Raw genomic sequence first — 18,241 nt, 5'->3', positions numbered from 1 at the left:
GGGGACAGACACCCTCTCTCCATCCAAGAGAAGAATTTGTGCTATCATTTTGTAACACGTGTAACAGCTGTTCGTACCACAAATATGTATGTATGAAAATTGCAGTTCATCTTGTCAATATAGCCAGATTGACCATATTGTTTATAGTATTAGTGCACAATGTACACATTTTAAACAGAGCAGTTTATTCATTTTTTTGGTTAATTTTTTTAACTGTTATTTTATTATGGCACCAAAGGTCTGAGATAAATGTTATTTCAAGTATGTTGTATGTCATGTATACATAACACATCTACAGTAAAGCAATTTGAACTTGAACCTGGGAGTTGGTTCCGCCTGGTCTTTAATAATCCACGAGTAATGCTATCACAGGCCATAGACATCCAGAGGATTTCAAAAGCTGCATCAAAATTAATTCTCCTCTCACTACCTTTACAATTTAATAGACAGAGTACGGTTCTAAATAATAAAAAAAAAAAATCGTGCTATCATACTGTGCTCTGGAAACTCAATTGATCACCCTGTCATACATATGGTACATGTTGGCAAAATATTGTGACATTGTATCACAACTAATTGTGATTACCACACACACAGTCATGACATCACGTTGTTATGGAAATGAAAAATACATATGACATTATTCAGTTCAATGTCTATAAGAAAAAATAAATATGAGCGGAGAGCTCGTCATCCATGCGCAAAGTTGCGGACGCGTGATTTGACATCTAAGTTGGTCGCCATATTGGCTGCAATCTCTTTCCGTGACGTCATTTGCCATTGAAAACACGCTCTGGCCCCTACTGTTGGAGACAAACGGAAGACACGGAAGCTCTTTTCAAAGAGGAGAACATCTCACAACTGACCGAAGATACCGGGGCAATATTACCCTATTGTTTCGAGGCATATTTAGATGATATGCGGATCACGGCCAAACCACCTCCCCACCCGATTCACCATCACTCAGCGGTGATAAAAACAACACCAGCTGCGACCGACGATCACGCCGTGGCCAAACCGCCTCCCCATCCAATCCACTTCCGCGGTGGAGATGTCCCACCGCGGCCCAGCCGCGACAAGCTACCCCGGCCGAAAAGGCCGGTGGCTGGCTGGGCCTTATTGACACGGCCGGTGGCGATCCACAAGGCCTGCGTCCTTCAGCGGCTGCTGCACGGAAGCCTTCCGATGCGCACTTCGACACATTTAGCACCCCTGACTTACGGATTACGCCCCCCCCCCAAACTATTGGGTTTTTTTTACTAGCTGTATCCACACCTATCTGTCATTTGGAAACCACAAAGCTCTTGTCCTTTGCACCCATGCAATCCATTTTTCAGGACGAACTGGATCTTTTGGAAAAGTATGAAGCGTAAATTCATCCTCCCGAGTGTTCGAGCAATATCCAGCAACGCAACAAGCCGGCATTTTAGCTAACACGAAGGAACAGCAAGCTACCTTCCCGCAGGTAAAACTAATAGAAACAAATGAGTCTGCTTGAGCGCGCTACTGCCTCTAACGTCACTTCTTGCTTCTTGTGGAAAACAAATCCCTCGAGAGGATTGTCATAGCGGGAGTTACAAAAAGCCAAATACGGATGGGTCCATACCGGCTGCCATTTTTTCATTAATAACATACTAAAAATCATCCATTTCATGACAGTGGCACTTTAAATGTAGAATGAGTAATTTAGCAATATATGAATGTAACTGGTGGCAAGGTGGCTCAGCTGGTAAAGCGTTGGCCTCATATTTCTGAGGACCCGGGTTCAATCCTGGCCCTGCCTGTGTGGAGTTTGCATGTTCTCCCCGTGCCTGTGGGATTTTTCTCTGGTTTCCTCTCACATCCCTAAAACATATTTTAATTGGAAACTCTAAATTGCCCCGAGGTGTGATTGTGAGTGCGGTTGTCTTTGGCCAGCAACCAGTTCAGGGTGCACCTTGCCTCCTGCCTGTTGACAGCTGGGATAGGTTACAGCACTCCCTGCGACCCTTGCAAGGATAAGTGGCAAAGAAAATGGATTGATGAATGAAACTTAAAACTTTGGTTTTGGTGTCTTCACTGACCAGGGCGCCAAAAGAGACCTCTGTTGCTGCTAAGCACAAATGTGTTTAAGGAACTTAAAATAATTCAATACAGCACAAGATTAAATGTGATAAAAATCAATTGCCTGCTTAATAACCCATGTCATAAAGTTTTACAACCTTGAAGAGGACTATCACATTTAAACACCCCTTGTCAAGATTCAAAGAGTCTTGAGTTTTGACTGTGTTTTTGTCCTCAAGCCAGTGCCCTCTTTCACAGATTTACAGTATACCCCTATTGGCAGCTATGTGGAGTTGTAATGTGGTGTGAGACGAAAGCGCCCCAGGTCTGAGTCCCCCGACTGCTATTGTGATATGGGTCAGGGGAAGGAATGTCCCTTCTCCCCCTGGATATCCGCAATGTCACGACTGAGGCTTAGTTTTTTTATGGGGTGCTGAAAAAATGCTCATGGGTTGTTGTTGTTTTATTTTTTTGGGATGACAAATAGTAGGCACACATTGTTGCTGAGGTTTATTCATTCATTATTGGAGGTCACATTTTGTATAATTATTAAAAATGGGGTTTAATCTCTGGCTATATTTAATGCCGTTTTTAGTACTGGTGCCCTGTATTCCAGCATAGCCTGTTTGAGTTATTATATTTAGCGTCAATAGTGTCATGGTCTGTTCCTGCTGTTCCTTTTCTTGAACATGGGTGGTACTCGCTCTCTCCCCTTAAATCAGCACTAATCAGTATGAGCCAACATGTTCCCGATCAACAATCTCAACTGCGTGTATTTAAGATTGCCAGATCCAGGAACTCGGAACCATAGTATTAACATTCATCCACGGAACACAGGCTCTGTCTTGCATTCTTGCACTTGAGCTACTCCACTCCCCACGATCTTACTTACCATGCTGTTCTTTGTCCCAGTGCTACTTCCGTGTTCCCCGCCTCCTTCTCCATTCCACCCACGCTGCCAACTTCTTCCACCTGCTCAGGCAATGGCTTCCTCCACGTTCCTTATCCTGATGGTCCACCACCACACCTTGGAGATATTTACCCTGAACTACTATGAAATAATCGATTCTCATCTAATTCCCAAAACTGCGTCTGCTTTTGGGTGCAGTCAAATATCACAATCACCATTCATGACAAATAGCTTGGCAATATATTCCAGATTAACCATCCAAAATTGCCTTCTCGTGAATTTTACTGTACAATCAAACTAAGAGCTATTTCCTTGAAAAAAAAAAATTCTGACTGTAAATGCCCTCAAAATCCGCCCAAAGTCCTGTGCCCTGTTATTGGCTATTAGACACCAATGGACAGCGTGCCTGAAAGATTCCAGGACTTATTCGACATGCAGGCAAGGCGTCTGTGGGGTTGACGTCGAAGAAAGCATTGTGGTATACTTTTCAAGATGAAGCAGAGAAAAGGTGGAAGCCAGGTAACCTCTAATCAGATGAAAAGGCAGCAGTCCTAAAATTTGAGGGATTGAAAAAATCCTAATAATAAAAGATGTAATTTTTAAACAAACTAGAACAGTGTAAAATTGAGTAGCACGTAGTTAAAATTGAAGGAATTGAAATTGAAACTTTTATTCATGATCTAAACATTCCTCATTTAAACACAGAATTTAAAGACAGTCTTGATGCTCCTTTTACCAACATAAAAATACTTAATGCATTAAACAAATATATGCTATCAGGAAGAACGCCTGACCCGGATGGAATTTCGGTCGAATTCATGAAATATCTCTGGTCAATACAAGCGCTTCTATTTTCCAGAATAGTCAAGGAGATAAAAAATAAAGGTCAAATTAGGAGCCATATGGGCACAGCTACAATCAAATTACTATTAATACAGGATCAGGCAAAAAACCCACTCTCCCAGTTAATTATCAGTCCTTATCACTGATTAATGAAGATAAGATAATCTCAAAAGCCCTTGTGGTGAGACTTGAAAAGGTATTCTCATCAATAATTCACTATGACAAGACAGGTTTCATGAAAGGTAGGAGTTCCACAAATAATGCCAGACATCTGTTAAGTTCAATCAGCATGTCACAGCGTAAAAATCTAAGCAATTATTATGTCATCGAATGCAGAGAAAGCTTTCGGTAAAGTTAATTGATCTTAACTGGACTTCACAAATTTGGCTTTGGCGAGTCATTTATACATTGGATAGCAGCATTATGCAACTCGCCATAGGCAACAGTCACCATAAATCAAATCACAAAAGTCTATAAAGTGGAACTAGACAAGGGTGTCCACTTTCACCTATGGTCTTTGCGATATTCGTTGAACCACTTTTACTGATATACATCAGAGGGATAATCCATCAATTTTCTGAGCCACCTATCCTCACAAAGATCACTGGAGTGCTAGGGCCTATCCAAGCAAATTTTGAATATTCAGTTTACCTACCATGCATGTTTTTGGTATGTGGAAGAAAAATGGTGTGCCCAGAGATAGCATAACCAGGCACGGGGAGTACATGCAAACACCACACAGGCAGGGCCAGGATTTGAATCCCGGTCCTCAGAACTTTGAGGCAGATGCTGTAACCAGATGTCCACCATGAGGCCTGAAGTCAAATTATGTTCTGTAATGTTTTTGTCAACAGCAAATGATGGATCTGCCACCCTAATGAGAATCAGGGCTTTGGCGAAAGGATGGATGAAATGATGGGTTTGCCTAATTTTTTGACAACGCAGCGACCTTTTTGTCCATCAGGTTGTCCACACACCTTAAAAATGGTGGTTAGTTCTTGTGTTTAAGGCTGTAAACATATTTCCTAGGTGTGTGTACTGATTTAAAAGAACAGCCTAAAAAAAGAATCGACAAATCTAAACGTGAATTGGAATTTTTACCCAGTATTCTACTGTTTTAACATATGTCCAAAATGTTAAAGTGGCACTGACATCCCTATAAAGATTCTAAAATAGATATTGTAATAAAAAACACATTATTATATTATTATTATATAACATTATTCACTTCAATGCCTATATGAAAAATTATATATGAGAGGAGAGCATGTCATCCATGCGCAAAGTTGCAGAAGTCTCACTCAACATCCAAGTCTTAGCCATATTGCCTGCTACGTCATCTACAGCTTTCACACTGGGACATTTGTCATTGAGAAGACACTGTGCCACCTGCTATGGGAGACGAACAACAGAGATTTTTGGATTTTTTCAACGCCCCTTCTGACATGGAAGCTCTTTTTGAAGAAGAGAACATCTCACAATCAAGTGAAGTGACCAGGTCAATATTACCCTATCATTTCGAGCCATATTTAGATGATATGCGGATCACTTCTAACTAACAACAGACTCCCGATAGTATTTATGACAGTATGTAGTGTACTCAGCCACAAACGGTGACAATGCCATAAAGAGGCCTGGCTCGGTGCCGCGATGAGCCACAATATACACACACCTACCTGTAATCTGGAACCCACGAAGCTCTCATCCTTTGCACCTGTGCAATCCCTTTTTCATGACGAACCGGGTCTTTTGGAAAAGTATGAAAAGTGAATCCATCCTCCCAAGTGTTCAAGCAATATCCAGGAATACAACGAGCAGCATTTTGGCTAACACGAAGGAACAAAGAGCTACTTTTCCGCAGGAGAAACTGGTATTAACACACAAAGCCACTTGAGTGGGCATCTCCTGATAACATCACTTCCTGGTTCTTCTCCAAAACAAATCCCTCGAGTGGATTTTCATGGTAGGAGTTACAAAAAGTCATATACGTCAAAATCATGTTGTGTGGTGGAAAAATGGAGTGGTCCATTCTGGCTGCCTTTTAAAAAAAAAATTAAAACATACTAAAAATCATGCTTTTCATGTCAGTGGCCTTTTAAAAAGCAATTACTGTGTATTTCTTACCTGTTTGTAAAGTGTCTTGCCCATCTAATATCTTCATTCAAATCCTGTACATCTCCTGAGGGTTTAGTCCCTTATTCATAAAACCAAGAGACACCCCTGTTGTAAGTATTAAGTTAAACATTTAAACAAGCATATGTGGCACATTTTGTAACATCAACAGCCATGGACCTGTTTTTCAATTGTTTTTCTTTGTGTTGCAGTGTCTGGCTGAGCAATGGTGGGCGTTGATATCAGTGACACACCTGTCGTGAATTGTAATCATCAGCCTTTTTAGGGGCCACTGTGACAGTGTGCGGGTGTCAGAATATTCACCTACTTTTTCCCCCATGTTTGCCACTGTCGTTTTTCTTCTGTCTCAATTTAGTTACTTTACATGTATATTGTTTACCTCAGGGACTTGTCTTGTCCCCCTGTGTTTTCTGTCCGTTTTCTCTCTGGTTGTGAGTTCTTTAGCTTAGTACGGATCGCCATCACATCCTCTTTCATTGAATTAAAAAAGGTTTTGGGCCTTTTATATAGTCTATTTCTGGGATGTGCACTTATGGCACTGCCGTCCATAACATAATATTCCGACCAAATGGATCCCGCAGACTCGGACTCTTTTCATCACACAATGGCAAATCAAGGACAATTGGTGGGAAGACACGAGGAATCCTTAAACTAGCTCAGGGAGGTTATTACTGTGTTAACAACCCATCTCAGCTTTGATCAGGTGTGTGCACTTGGATGACCTTCGGTTCTGACAGAAAGCACTTCACATACATGGTGATCGTAGTGCCACCCACCAGGGAACCTTGTCTCCCAAATCATCCTTGAGGTGTGGGGCACAATTTATTTATCAATGTACTCTAGTATTTGACCAACAACCGGTCATGTACTGTATGTCCATGATAAGGCTAAGATTGCTTTTATGATTAGTCTACTTATGGGTGATGGTGGTCAGCAGCACTAACCCAGCGCTGTGTTCCTCCTTCGCAGCATTCAAATCTGAACCGAGGATAGCTTTTAATCATGGCCAAGGGCAAGGAGGCCGGTAGCCGGTTGTTGGCCCTTTCCCAGGCCAACTTCAACATCTAGGAAGCACTTTCGCAGATTTTGGGGTTTTGATAATTATTTTAGGGGGTTTATATGTGATTACAGCCTTAAGGTGGGAGCTCTGATTAGACTTACATCCCATAAAATACTATTTGCATGGACCCCTGAGGCTGAGGTGGCTTTTGCAAATATAAAACAATTACTTGTGAAGTCTCCTGTGTTAAATCATCCTAATCCTGACATTAATTTTGTTGTCGAGGTGGACGCATCTGATTTAGGAGTGGGGGCGGTCCTGTCCCAGAAGTTCCAAATCGACAGAAGCTTCACTCCTCCGCCTTCTCCTCTCGATGTCTCAGCCCAGCAGAGGGCGATTACAATGTGGGCAATAGCCAGCTGCTGGACATTGTCCTGGCACTGCAGGAGTGGAGGCACTGGTTGGAGGGTGCTAGGGAACCTTTGCAAGTTTTCACCGGCCATGATAACCTGTCTTATCTCTGGACTGCTAAGAGACTCAACTCCTGTCAAGCACATTGGGCCCTGTACCTTACTCGTTTTAATTTTCTCATTATTACTGCCCTGGGTTGTAGAACGGCAAACCCAAACCCTTGTCTTGGCTGCATAACCCATCTGCTGTACAGCCTTTTGAGGAGATAGTCCCACTTGGGTCCTGAGTGCTGCAGCGTTTCAGTTGAAAAGAAGATGGTGGATGCGGGGAGGGGATCCTGATGGCAAGTTGTTTGTTCCACTCGTTTTGGGTCCAGAGGTGTTGAAGTGGCATACAGTTATCAGCTGCCATTGTTCGCTTCTCAGAAGAGGGAGGTGGTTGTCGCATCTGTCCAGGTCCATCTCCAATGGGGGTCATTGGGTGTGGCGGGATACAAAGATGGCTTTATCCCATACTGTGGCCTCACGATCTGCGGCAGTTGGCCCATCGTGATCAGAAATCAGCTCCGCCCTACCGTCCTGGTCATAAAGTGTGGTTGTCCACATGAGATTTGTTTAAAGTCAGGGGTTCTAAGAAACCTGGTCATCGGTATATTCGCCCTTTTGAAATGAACTCTGTTGTTAACCCAGTGGCAGTTAAACGTATACTCCCTCCCTCCATCAAAGTTCACCCTGTATTCCATGTCTCCTTCATCAAGCCAGTTTCCTCCAGCCCACTGTGTCCTTTCGCGGTGCCTCCTCCTACTCCGTGGGTGGTCGATGGTGAGCCAGTGTACACAGAGGCTGAAATCTTGGATTGGAGGTGAGGGGGAAGGGGTGTGCAGTATTTGGTCGACTGAGAGGGTCACAGCCGTGAGGAGCATTTCTGGATTCCCCGCTCTTGAATCTTAAATCCTTCCCTGCCCCACCCAGAGAATCTGATTGGTCCGCCAAGAAGTATCCATTGAGAGGGGTGGGATGGGGGACGGGAATATTGTCATGGCCCTGCTATTTAATTGTTTTTCTTTTTGTTGCAGTGTGAGGAATGGTGGGCGTTGACATCGGTGACGCACCTGTTGGGAATTGTAATTGTCAGCCTTTTTAGGGGCCACTGTTACAGTGTGTGTGGGTCAAAATATTCACCCATTTTTGCCCCTTGTTCGCCGCCAAATTTTGTCCCCAACTTAGTAACTCTACAACAGGGGTGCCAAAAGTGTTGATCGCCAAGGCAGTTTTGGTCGATCGCATGACGGTGTTGTCCCCCCTCCCAAAAAAGGACGTCACCCTTCAAGGGTTTCGTCGCTTGATTCAAGTGCGGCCAATGTGTCGATCACGCTAACCAGTTGCTCCACTGTACCCCCCCCCCAGTCAATCCAATGATGTTTGAATAGGATTCGCTGAAGTAAACTGCTGCCTGAATATTGATAATGTGTGCCCCTGTGCTTGTGGTTTATAAAATGTTAACTTTTCTATATCTATACTATATAGGTGTCTGTGTGTCTGTGTATGTGTCTGTTTTGCGGGGAACGCACAAACATACAGAACACTGACCGCTACATTCTATCGGCGCAGCAGTTGAGTGAGCTTTTTAGCTCCAGCCCTTACCTAGCTAGCTCGCAGGCTAACGAATTAAATAAACAGTTAACCTCCCCTTTCTCCCACTTGTGTGCTTCTAGAGAGTCAGCGCTGTTCTGCAAGAGGCTTGTTATGTTGTGAGCGGTGCGGCGGGTGTTACCACATCAATGAAAATGTATCAAGTCCAGAAAAACTCCCGTCCATTCTGCGTAATGATAACCCATTCCACTCGGCCTCTAATTGGCTAATAACAAGAAATCATACTTTTGTTTCGGTGCGTGTGGAAGCTCTTTTCCATCACATGCACACATGTGTTTGCACGGACAAACACACACACACACACACACACACACACATATGTAGGACAGGTCTTAAATAATGACTCTACAGAGGCAGAATGAAAATGGTTCATGCGTCCCCGCTAATTTTTGTGCGTCACAAATGCGGAACGGACATCGAACAAGATCCCTAGACATGTACTGTAAAAATTGTGCCAAACATATATGTTCGTTCATCTGAGATGACACGCTGTGGCGACCCCGAAAGGGACAAGCTGAAGGAAACTTACTATGTTCATTGTGGGCAGCACGGTTCCTCAGCTGGCAAAGCCTTGGCTTCACAATTCTGAGGTACGACCCCGTCCCCTCCTGTGTGGAGTTTGTATGTTCTCCCCGTGCCTGTGGGGGTTATCTCAGGGCACTCCGTTTTTTTCCCACATCCCAAAAAACATGCAACATTAATTGGAGACTCTAAATTAAATAAATGTGATTGTGAGTGCAACTGTTGGATGTCTCTATGTCCCCTGTGATTGGCTGGCAACCAATTCAGAGTGTACCCTGCCTCCTGCCTGTTGACAGCTGGGATCGGCTCCAGGACTCCCCGCGACCCTCGTGAGGATAAGCGGCAAAAGAAAATGGATGGATGTTCATTGTGATCAGTGGTGACCACATATTCACATACTTTTTTTGCTTTTTAGTGAGCAGGTTTGACATTGATACTGATTATAAAGAATGGTAAGTCAAATGTTTATTTCAGTCTGTCTGTTATCTTAGTCTCTGCTAAGAAAATGGCTGTTCATTTTGTTGATTTTGACACCCTTTATTTAAAGCATGCAAACATTTTTGACCCAGTCCTGTAAAAGGATCAGAATCAATAATCGTTTGGAACCAAAAGCGCAGAAATTCAAACAATGCCCATTGCTATACACTACAGTCCGTTTGTCTCTTTTTTTTTTTTTTTTTTACCTCTTTGTGCATTCTGTGCTGTGTTCTTGCAGTCATCTTTCCATGAGTACCAATACTTGAAAGAGAAGCAACAGTGCTGAACCTTCTCCGTTTGGATTCAAATTGTTAAACTACAGACTGGTTAACATGAAGACCTTTAAAGATACTGCTAATTATTAATTATAGGTCTTCTGAGAGAGCTTCTAAGCGAGGCATGGCACACTTCATTGCTTTTCAACAGATGACAATTATAACGTGGTGTGTGTGTTCTCGTTGCCAGAGCAGCTTTAAGACACCTCCAATCTTGCCTCATTGATTGGACTCCAGATTGGCCCGCACTTGACTGATTAGCTCTTGGAGAATCCACAGCCAAGAGGTGCACTTTTTCTCCCCTGTCCAGTGAATGTTTAGAATTTTTCACTTCAAATCTGAAACCATAATTGTGTGGTATTTGTTTCAGTAGACTGTTTTGTCAATTGTTGTTAATTTAGATGATGAGCAGATCACATGTAATGGCCAATTTATGCAGACGTTGAGGAAATTCCAAGTTTTCCCCAACGATTTTTTATCTATCTATCTATCTATCTATCTATCTATCTATCTATCTATCTATCTATCTATCTATCTATCTATCTATCTATATCTATCTATCTATCTATCTATCTATCTATCTATCTATCTATCTATCTATCTATCTATCTATCTATCTATCTATCTATCTATCTATCTATCTATCTATCTATCTATCCGTCCGTCCGTCCGTCCGTCTAAGCCAGCTCGGGATGATCTTTCCCCGTGGTGTCTCCAATTTCCGACAGCTCGCGAAGGCAGCACGAGTGGAGCTCGCGACTTGCTCGAGCGCCCTCCTCCTCTCTCTCTCTCTCTCTCTCTCTCTCTCTCTCTCTCTCTCTCGCTCTCTCTCGCCTCCCGCCCGCCCGCCCGCCCCGCGCAACTCGGCGCGTGCGCCCGCCGGTGAGGGCGCGCGCACGTGGCTTGGGGGTTGTGCTCGCTTCTGCTCTCTGACCCCAGTGGCAACTCCGATTCACTACACTCTGCGCCGTCGGTGGGAAGCCGCTCTCTCTCACTCCCTCTCTCTCCCCTCCCGCTCGTCTGTCAGCGTGTCTCGTCCGCCTCCCCCTCCGCTCTCTTGTCTGGTTTCTTTGCACAGAAGCCAGCCGAGGTCCCACCGGGTCGAAGGTTCTGCCCTACCTGCACAGTTCGTCTGCCAGTACGGAGCGCCGCCGCGCATTACCCCGCCTGCTATCCTCTCGCTGCCGCATGGACCCTTGTCTCTCCGCCGCGTAGAGGGCGACCCCGACCCGACGCTCTTCCTCCGGCTTGACACAAAAAAAACGCACTAAAACCCGCAAGACGAAGGTAGAAGATCCTTTCCGCTCGCCTTTGAAAATCAAAGGAAGGGGGAGGAAGGGCACAAGAGGCAGAGGAACGACACAATTTGCTGTTAGCGTTACAATGCCTCGGTTTTGTGGCGGCTTGTGATTTCCGTGGAGGAACATGAGGTTAGCGCGGGGCTGTCTTGACACTGTGGCCACCTTTGGGTGCTTTTTAGGAGACCGGGGCCAGAGTTCAAGACTACACGGACCTTTCAGCTGGTGTCGCAGACGAGGCGCTAGTGTTGAGCCGCACATAGCGAGTGTGTAATGCGTCGTGCCTGACTACAAGAAAGGGTCAATTTATCCGCCGTCCGTCACCCCATTTTTGGCTTGACAGTGGTGATTTCCAACCGGAAAGTTGAAGCCAATGCGGTTTGCGGTGCTGGCTACACGGACAGATAATGTGTGCGCACCGGCGTCACGGCCAAACGGTTGGAGTGAGAAGCTGCGAGGCAGTCGGATTCAAATAAGAAGAAGAAGAAGAAAAAAAAAACAAATGAAAATAAAGGGACTGTCGGAGAAGGTTTAGCACGCTAGGCTAGAGGGCTAGTCGCTGCTACTGTAGCCATAATGTAGAGACAGAAAGATTGTGCAGCGAACGCGCGCGCACAGTGTATGAATCCTGGACTCTCGTTCAAGCACAATTGCTTGGCCTGTCTGCTAAAAAAAAAGAAGTCTTTTCTATTAGGTGTTATCTTGAAAGAATGTAAAACAAGGTGTTTGCACATAATTGTATTTTGATTAATTGAAATATTTGAGAGGCTTGGAAGGATGACGGAGAGAGAATTTTTTTGAACTTGCTCTCATCTCATAAACTGATGTAAAATAGCTAAGGTGCAGTGGACCACCTTTTCAGAGGATATTCTCTCAATTTTAAGAGATTCTCGTGCAGAATACTTCTAACAGTGCAGCCCCCACCCCCCAAAATAGCATTTTATTCAAAGGATGTTTTCGGTTTGAAAATTCTTGCACCATTTGTAAGAATAAAAACTCTGTTCTTGGCATTAAATTGAAAACATTGGTGTAAATGTTTGTTTGCTGCATTATCCAGAACTGAGTTTGCTTACCTTCCCTGATCTGCGGTAACTCAAATTCATAAAACACATCTTCGGCTAACCCAGAATTAATGAATGGCATTGTTTATTGTGGGCTTGGAACAGTATTTTGTTGTTGAAACTGAGATGTAGTTTGGTTGAACTAATTCACTCACTGCATGCATCCCTTAAATCAACCCTGGAGCTGTTGATTTCCCTCCAAAAACATGACAGGCTGTAAATTGAAGGAAATGTTCTTGTATATTTTCCCAACCCCTCTAATATTGATGTGTATAGATCAGGGGCTGTGGTATAAAACACGTGTCGAAAGCCTGCAGTGGACACTTTACGACCAGTCAGGGAGGTCAGACCGGATGGACGCTCAGGGTCCAAGCAGACACAACTGTTGTGGCGAATGAGTGCCGCAGATGCATGGGCACGCTTCTTTTAGCTGATTTTTCTTCATACACGTTAATAATTCATTTTGGGTTCGTCAAAAACAGTTACAGTTATGCAGGATAATTTGAGAGCTTTTCACGTGGGATTCAGTGCAACAGGATAATTTTAGATAGAAGGGTAAACAAAAGTAATATTTTTGTGTTCTTTGTGCAAATTCAGTTGTGGTGTGTGGATGCTCCTTGATTTTATTTTTAATTCACAGTAAGCTTTTGCAACCTCTGCACTAGACATAGTTGCTTAATGTTTTATTAAATGTCAACAGGCTGATGCCTCAATGTCCTTACACATATGGTCATTGGATTTAAAAGAAGCTCAATTATAGCCTACTGATAAGAAATGATGAGTTCTTTACTGAATCTTTGAATAATTATTTTCAGTTGCTTTTATTATTTGAAAGTCTGTTAGTAAAACGTGAATTTCAATACTGCATTTATAAAGTTATCGTTCAATGTAACTTTTGACCTTTTTAAATGGCAGTCTGAAACAACATGAAGCGTAAAAGATCTGTTAATTAATAGGAAACAATGGTGTGGATTCAGCTTCAGTATAAGAATTTTAATTGTGTATTTTTTTCCCCTGGCCTCTGATATGTCACTAAAGTTTTTTTTTATTTTTTGTGCAGAAGGCTGACTCGGTGAGACGGGAGTTTGCTGTCGCTGCTGCTGTAGGTGACTTCCTGGGCTTTTTCTGAGCCGCTCCAAAGGATGTCCGCTGCACGCATTGCTGCTGAATCCCGGTGAACGAACAGCATCTCATGTCCGCACGTCGGAAGAATGGCTCATGGCAAAGTGACCATCACGGTGGATGAGTACAGCTCCAATCCGACACAGGCCTTCACACACTACAACATAAACCAGAGCCGCTTCCAGCCACCTCATGTCCATATGTAAGTTCTCTTTTCTAAATACATACACACGGACATGCTTCCATTCACACCGTGTGACGCACTTGTCAGGAGATTGAAAATAAAACTTGCTCTAAATGTGTCAGCTTTTTGTTACTAAATGTATAGGGAAAACACTTAAACAGCACACATTCTGATTGGATTTTTTAGAATAACGGCTGTGTTATGCAAAAATTTACGAGTGTAAAAACTGCTAAGAGTTGTTAAACTAATCTTTAAACAGACTTTTTCTTAGTTAAAATGCATGGAGAATTAAAATTGAGCAGCTCTGCTAACACCAGTTTCTATTTTTCTTTAAAACATTTTACTGTTTTATTAAGCCATGCATTTGAGCAACACAATGTGCTCTTTGATAAACGTAAGATGCATTTTTTTCCCTTTGGTGTTCAGTAGTATTTTTGTTGCCAATTAGTTGTAGTTTTTATCTTTTTAGAGTGACACTATATTTGGGTTTAAGATTAAAATAATTAACATTAGAATTTTAAAGCATAAAAAAGGGGTCACATTGAAGCGGGTAGTTTAGCAAGATCAAGGTGATCAGATTTTAGGACCCAAAATAGGACAGTTGCCTTGTGTTTGGTGTTGGCAATGTTCACATACAGTTCCCACCTCATTGTTTTGGAATTCCTGTGAGCTGTGAGAAGGGCTGGGGGCATAGTGAGTGTTGCTCCTTACAATGTGGAAAAAGAGACAAGGTCACCTAGCAGTTTATGTTATGTCAGTGGATTTTAATGGTCGGCATAGGCAGCAATAAATCAGGCCAAGTATCTCAATTTGAATTAAGGGTAACCATGTTGGACAGCACAGGACACATTCAGTAGTGTGTTTGAGCTTTTTTGCTCGCGCAATTTATCTCTCTCTAGAATTTATTTTCATACCTGTGTGATTAAAGCTGACAGGTTTTGTCGCAATTTCTTTATAGTGTCGTGGTATGTTGCAGCTGAGCCTTTTAATGGCAGTGTTGCACTAATTGACCGTGTGTTTGGGTGGATTTGACTCGATGCAAAGGAAAATTGTATGGTGAATGGTAAAGACCCAAGCGGAAGCGAAAGTGTGGATAGTGACAAAGGGGAATACAATCTTATTTGTTGTGTCCCATCTCTATCTTTTCCCACTGTGACATTGTGACATGTTATTGAAACGTGGCTAAAACGAGCAACAATAATATTACATTACATTTACCGTTGTTTCTTTGCTTTATTTTGCAAAGGTGAAGCTTTCCGTTATAAAGGGATATGATGAGACGAGGGGGCCTCTCTCGAGATATGTTTGGATAAATGTGTTGGACTGTTTCCTGGCTTCCACAGAGCCAGCAGTGTTTTACGCTGTCATTCTAAAACGCAGAGTGGGAACCTGAGGATCCTTCATACACACATACACACAGCCTATCTCCCCCCACCCCCAATGCTTAAAGACTACGCACTTTGCTCTGGAGAAGTAAAGGCTTGTTTATATTTGAGAGATAATGATCCAACTTGGTTGAGGTTCCTTTCAGTGCATCCAAAGTATTTGTGGGTAAAGTTGTTGCTTCTCAAAAAGAAAAGAGGAGAAAGAACAAAAAAAAAATCAAGTGAGGCGGTTGCTTCTTATTTGAAATACAATCTCTTCTTATGGCCCCCACTCCTTTTCCTAGAGGGAGTATTTAGATTTTCTGATGGAGTACAGCAGTGCCTTTTGTGCAATACAGAAGGTGAACCACATATGAAAACATGCATGTCAGAGTGGTAGCGGAAATGATGCTTTGTAACGTGACCCTGAAGTCCATGGTCATTTCTGGCATCATGGGACGTCTGTCTGTACCTGGAAGTTAGCGACAGACTGCGTCCAGGTCTGGTTTATTTTTCTGTACAGACTCAATGTGTGAGTGTGTGTGTGTGTTTTCTTGCTTCAGCCCCCTCGCCACCGTCTCGTGAAATGAAATGCTCAACAACTTGGAACATATGCTTCGAGTTGGGACACTAATGGCTTCCAATCCAATTTGAGTAGAATGTGGACCAGACTGCAAGCCAAAAATACAAACAGACGCTCCCCAAAAAACCCTCAATGTCTGATGTTTTTTTTTTAAATTTATTTTTTAAAGATAATGAAAATTAAAGTTTACAAAAATCAAATACTGTAAATGCAAAAAAAATTACATTAGTCATAAATCAAAACTATGATAAGCCAACTGACACAGCTTGACTTTAAGCTTTCATACGTTTAATTGCCACAACATTTGGGACTACTAAAAAGGCGTGTGTGGAATCGGTGTACGAGCTCAAATTACAATTGTAAACATTGTTTTATTAAAAAAGATGTACATTATTTTCACAATTGTAAACTTATACAGGCGTTTCTATTTATAGGCGGGATTCCGTCTTTTCAAATTGCATTGATTGAAAAAAAAAAAATTCTCCATTTCTGCAATATTCCAACTGTAACTCGTGCCAGAATCCACACTCGTTCATTTTCCGGTCCGACTTTTGGAAGTGAGGTGGAGGATTAGGTACGCGTCAGTTGATTGGTTGAATGTGTTCCTCCTGACCAATGAAAACGCTTGTCATATACGAGCCAGTTCATAGGGCCATTTTCAAGTCAACACGATGCCGGTCCTCAAGAAGTGAAAGAAATTGATAGATATGTCAAAAATAAGTTCCGATGAGATTGGATGGAACGAGAAATTGTTGATACAGTTGGAAAGAAGGAAGTTACCACTCTGTTAAGCGACTTCATTCGCAAAATCGATCGACCTGGTAAAGCATTGTGCACATGGGGTCAGGATACTGTTGACTATGGATCAAGAGGTTTCAAGGCATTGGAAGTTCACGCGAAAGGACAAACAACTGGAAACAATGAAAACGAACTTTTCCATAGCTGGTACATTTGGATGTCAACCCAAGGCCAACAACCAACCACAGTTGCAGACGGTGAGAGTTCAGCTGCAGTTACTTGTAAAAATATTTGTATTATTTCCTTCTTCTTTCGGCTTGTCCCTTTCGGGGTTGCCACACCGTGTCATCTCAGATGAACGCACATATGTTTGGCACAATTTTTACGCCAGATGCCCTTCCTGACGCAACCCTTCTCAGGGAGTGGGGGCCCCAGTGGGATACAAACCCAAAACCCCTGGTTTTCCAAACCAGTGCTCTAACCACTGAGCTACGGGGCCTCAATTTCTATTATTTCCTTAACGTTAATAATTGTTGTCAAATTCATGCGTCTGAATCATTTACAAAAACAAGAAATTAATGCGATATAGACGCTATGAAAAGCACGCTTGCATGCCATGATGCCTGTCTGAATTCAAATTAGTAGTTAGTCGAATTTGTATTTGAAATTTTTGGGGGTAAAGGTATACACCTAAATAATGAACGATCATATTGTGTACATTTTGAAAACAGAATAGCATTTATTTACAGATGTGCTAAATATATTTCATTCATAATACAATTTATAAAACTTGCACATTAAAAGTGGTGATCATCCCTTTAGTCTTTTTTCATTGAGTCAAGTCACATGTCTGCTTATTACAGTTTAATAGCTTGTCTGTTACATGCTTTCATCCAAATAGGATCAGCAACTACAGCACAGTTTACACTACACTATTTTAGCCCTACAGAATGCATTCTATTCACGGGAGAGGTCCTGTCTCATGAAAATGTGTGACAGTTTTTCCTGCAATGCTAAGTACACCTTTAGTTACTGTGGTGATGGAGGACATAGCTCGGCGTTTGAACAAAGCAAGCTGCTACTCAACTTGCGGGAACGAAGTCCAGAGTGTAGCGAAAAAAGTAAGTGCCCTTAAAAACAACAAAAGAGTTGTCCCTCGTGAAGCCAGCTCTTCATACACTTGTTAACTAACTCGAAACGTTAATTTGTGCATCCAATATTCTCTGCTTACTTTTTGGTTTTGTCATATTATTGAACAAAATGTAGGGTACCTATGGATTAAAAGTGTCGTGAGAGTGTGAAAGTGATAAGTCATGGACAAAAAAAAATGTCTGGAGGTTTTATAATGTATGTCAGTTTGCTCACAGATACATTATCAGAAATGAGACAATAGTATAAGAGTTTCAAGTATTCTTATTTTCACACATTTTGATAGGCCATCCAGAGTTGCAAATACTTTTTTTTTTTGTTTTAAATGAGCAATTAAATTTAAATTGAAAATTGCCATTACATTTTCCATAATATTCCACAATATTCCATTTACTGTCTGTTGAAGTGACTAAACTGTCCTTCTAAAAATTTCTCATACAGCTTTTATGTTAGATTGTACGCCTGTCTCTAATATT

The 18,241-nt window shown here is 42.3% G+C and overlaps 1 protein-coding gene and 1 non-coding gene across 7 annotated transcripts in view; one reads left to right on the top strand and one right to left on the bottom strand.

Moving 5' to 3' along the window:
* Positions 1 to 10,455: 10,455 nt before the first annotated feature.
* The window catches only part of mpped2a (metallophosphoesterase domain containing 2a), a 63,982-nt gene continuing 56,196 nt past the window's right edge, over positions 10,456 to 18,241 (top strand). For 2 of the 6 annotated variants that reach the window (XM_061814929.1, XM_061814928.1), the window contains exons 1-2: positions 11,128 to 11,553; positions 13,686 to 13,949. In XM_061814929.1, coding sequence (XP_061670913.1) covers positions 13,837 to 13,949 — 113 coding nt within the window. In that variant the 5' untranslated portion in view covers positions 11,128 to 11,553; positions 13,686 to 13,836. Of the gene's footprint in view, positions 10,553 to 11,097; positions 11,554 to 11,574; positions 11,697 to 11,809; positions 11,831 to 13,685; positions 13,950 to 18,241 lie in introns of those variants that run through there. The other 4 variants (XM_061814931.1, XM_061814930.1, XM_061814932.1 and 1 more) reach the window with 4 other exon arrangements.
* On the bottom strand, positions 17,043 to 17,115 carry trnas-gga (transfer RNA serine (anticodon GGA)). Its single transcript has one exon. It is a non-coding gene; the product is annotated as a tRNA-Ser (tRNA).

Source organism: Syngnathoides biaculeatus, chromosome 3, assembly GCF_019802595.1.
Source record: "Syngnathoides biaculeatus isolate LvHL_M chromosome 3, ASM1980259v1, whole genome shotgun sequence".
Classification (NCBI taxonomy): domain Eukaryota; kingdom Metazoa; phylum Chordata; class Actinopteri; order Syngnathiformes; family Syngnathidae; genus Syngnathoides; species Syngnathoides biaculeatus.
The sequence above is the reverse complement of the archived record's forward strand: the minus strand, read 5'-3'. Positions and strand labels throughout refer to the sequence as shown.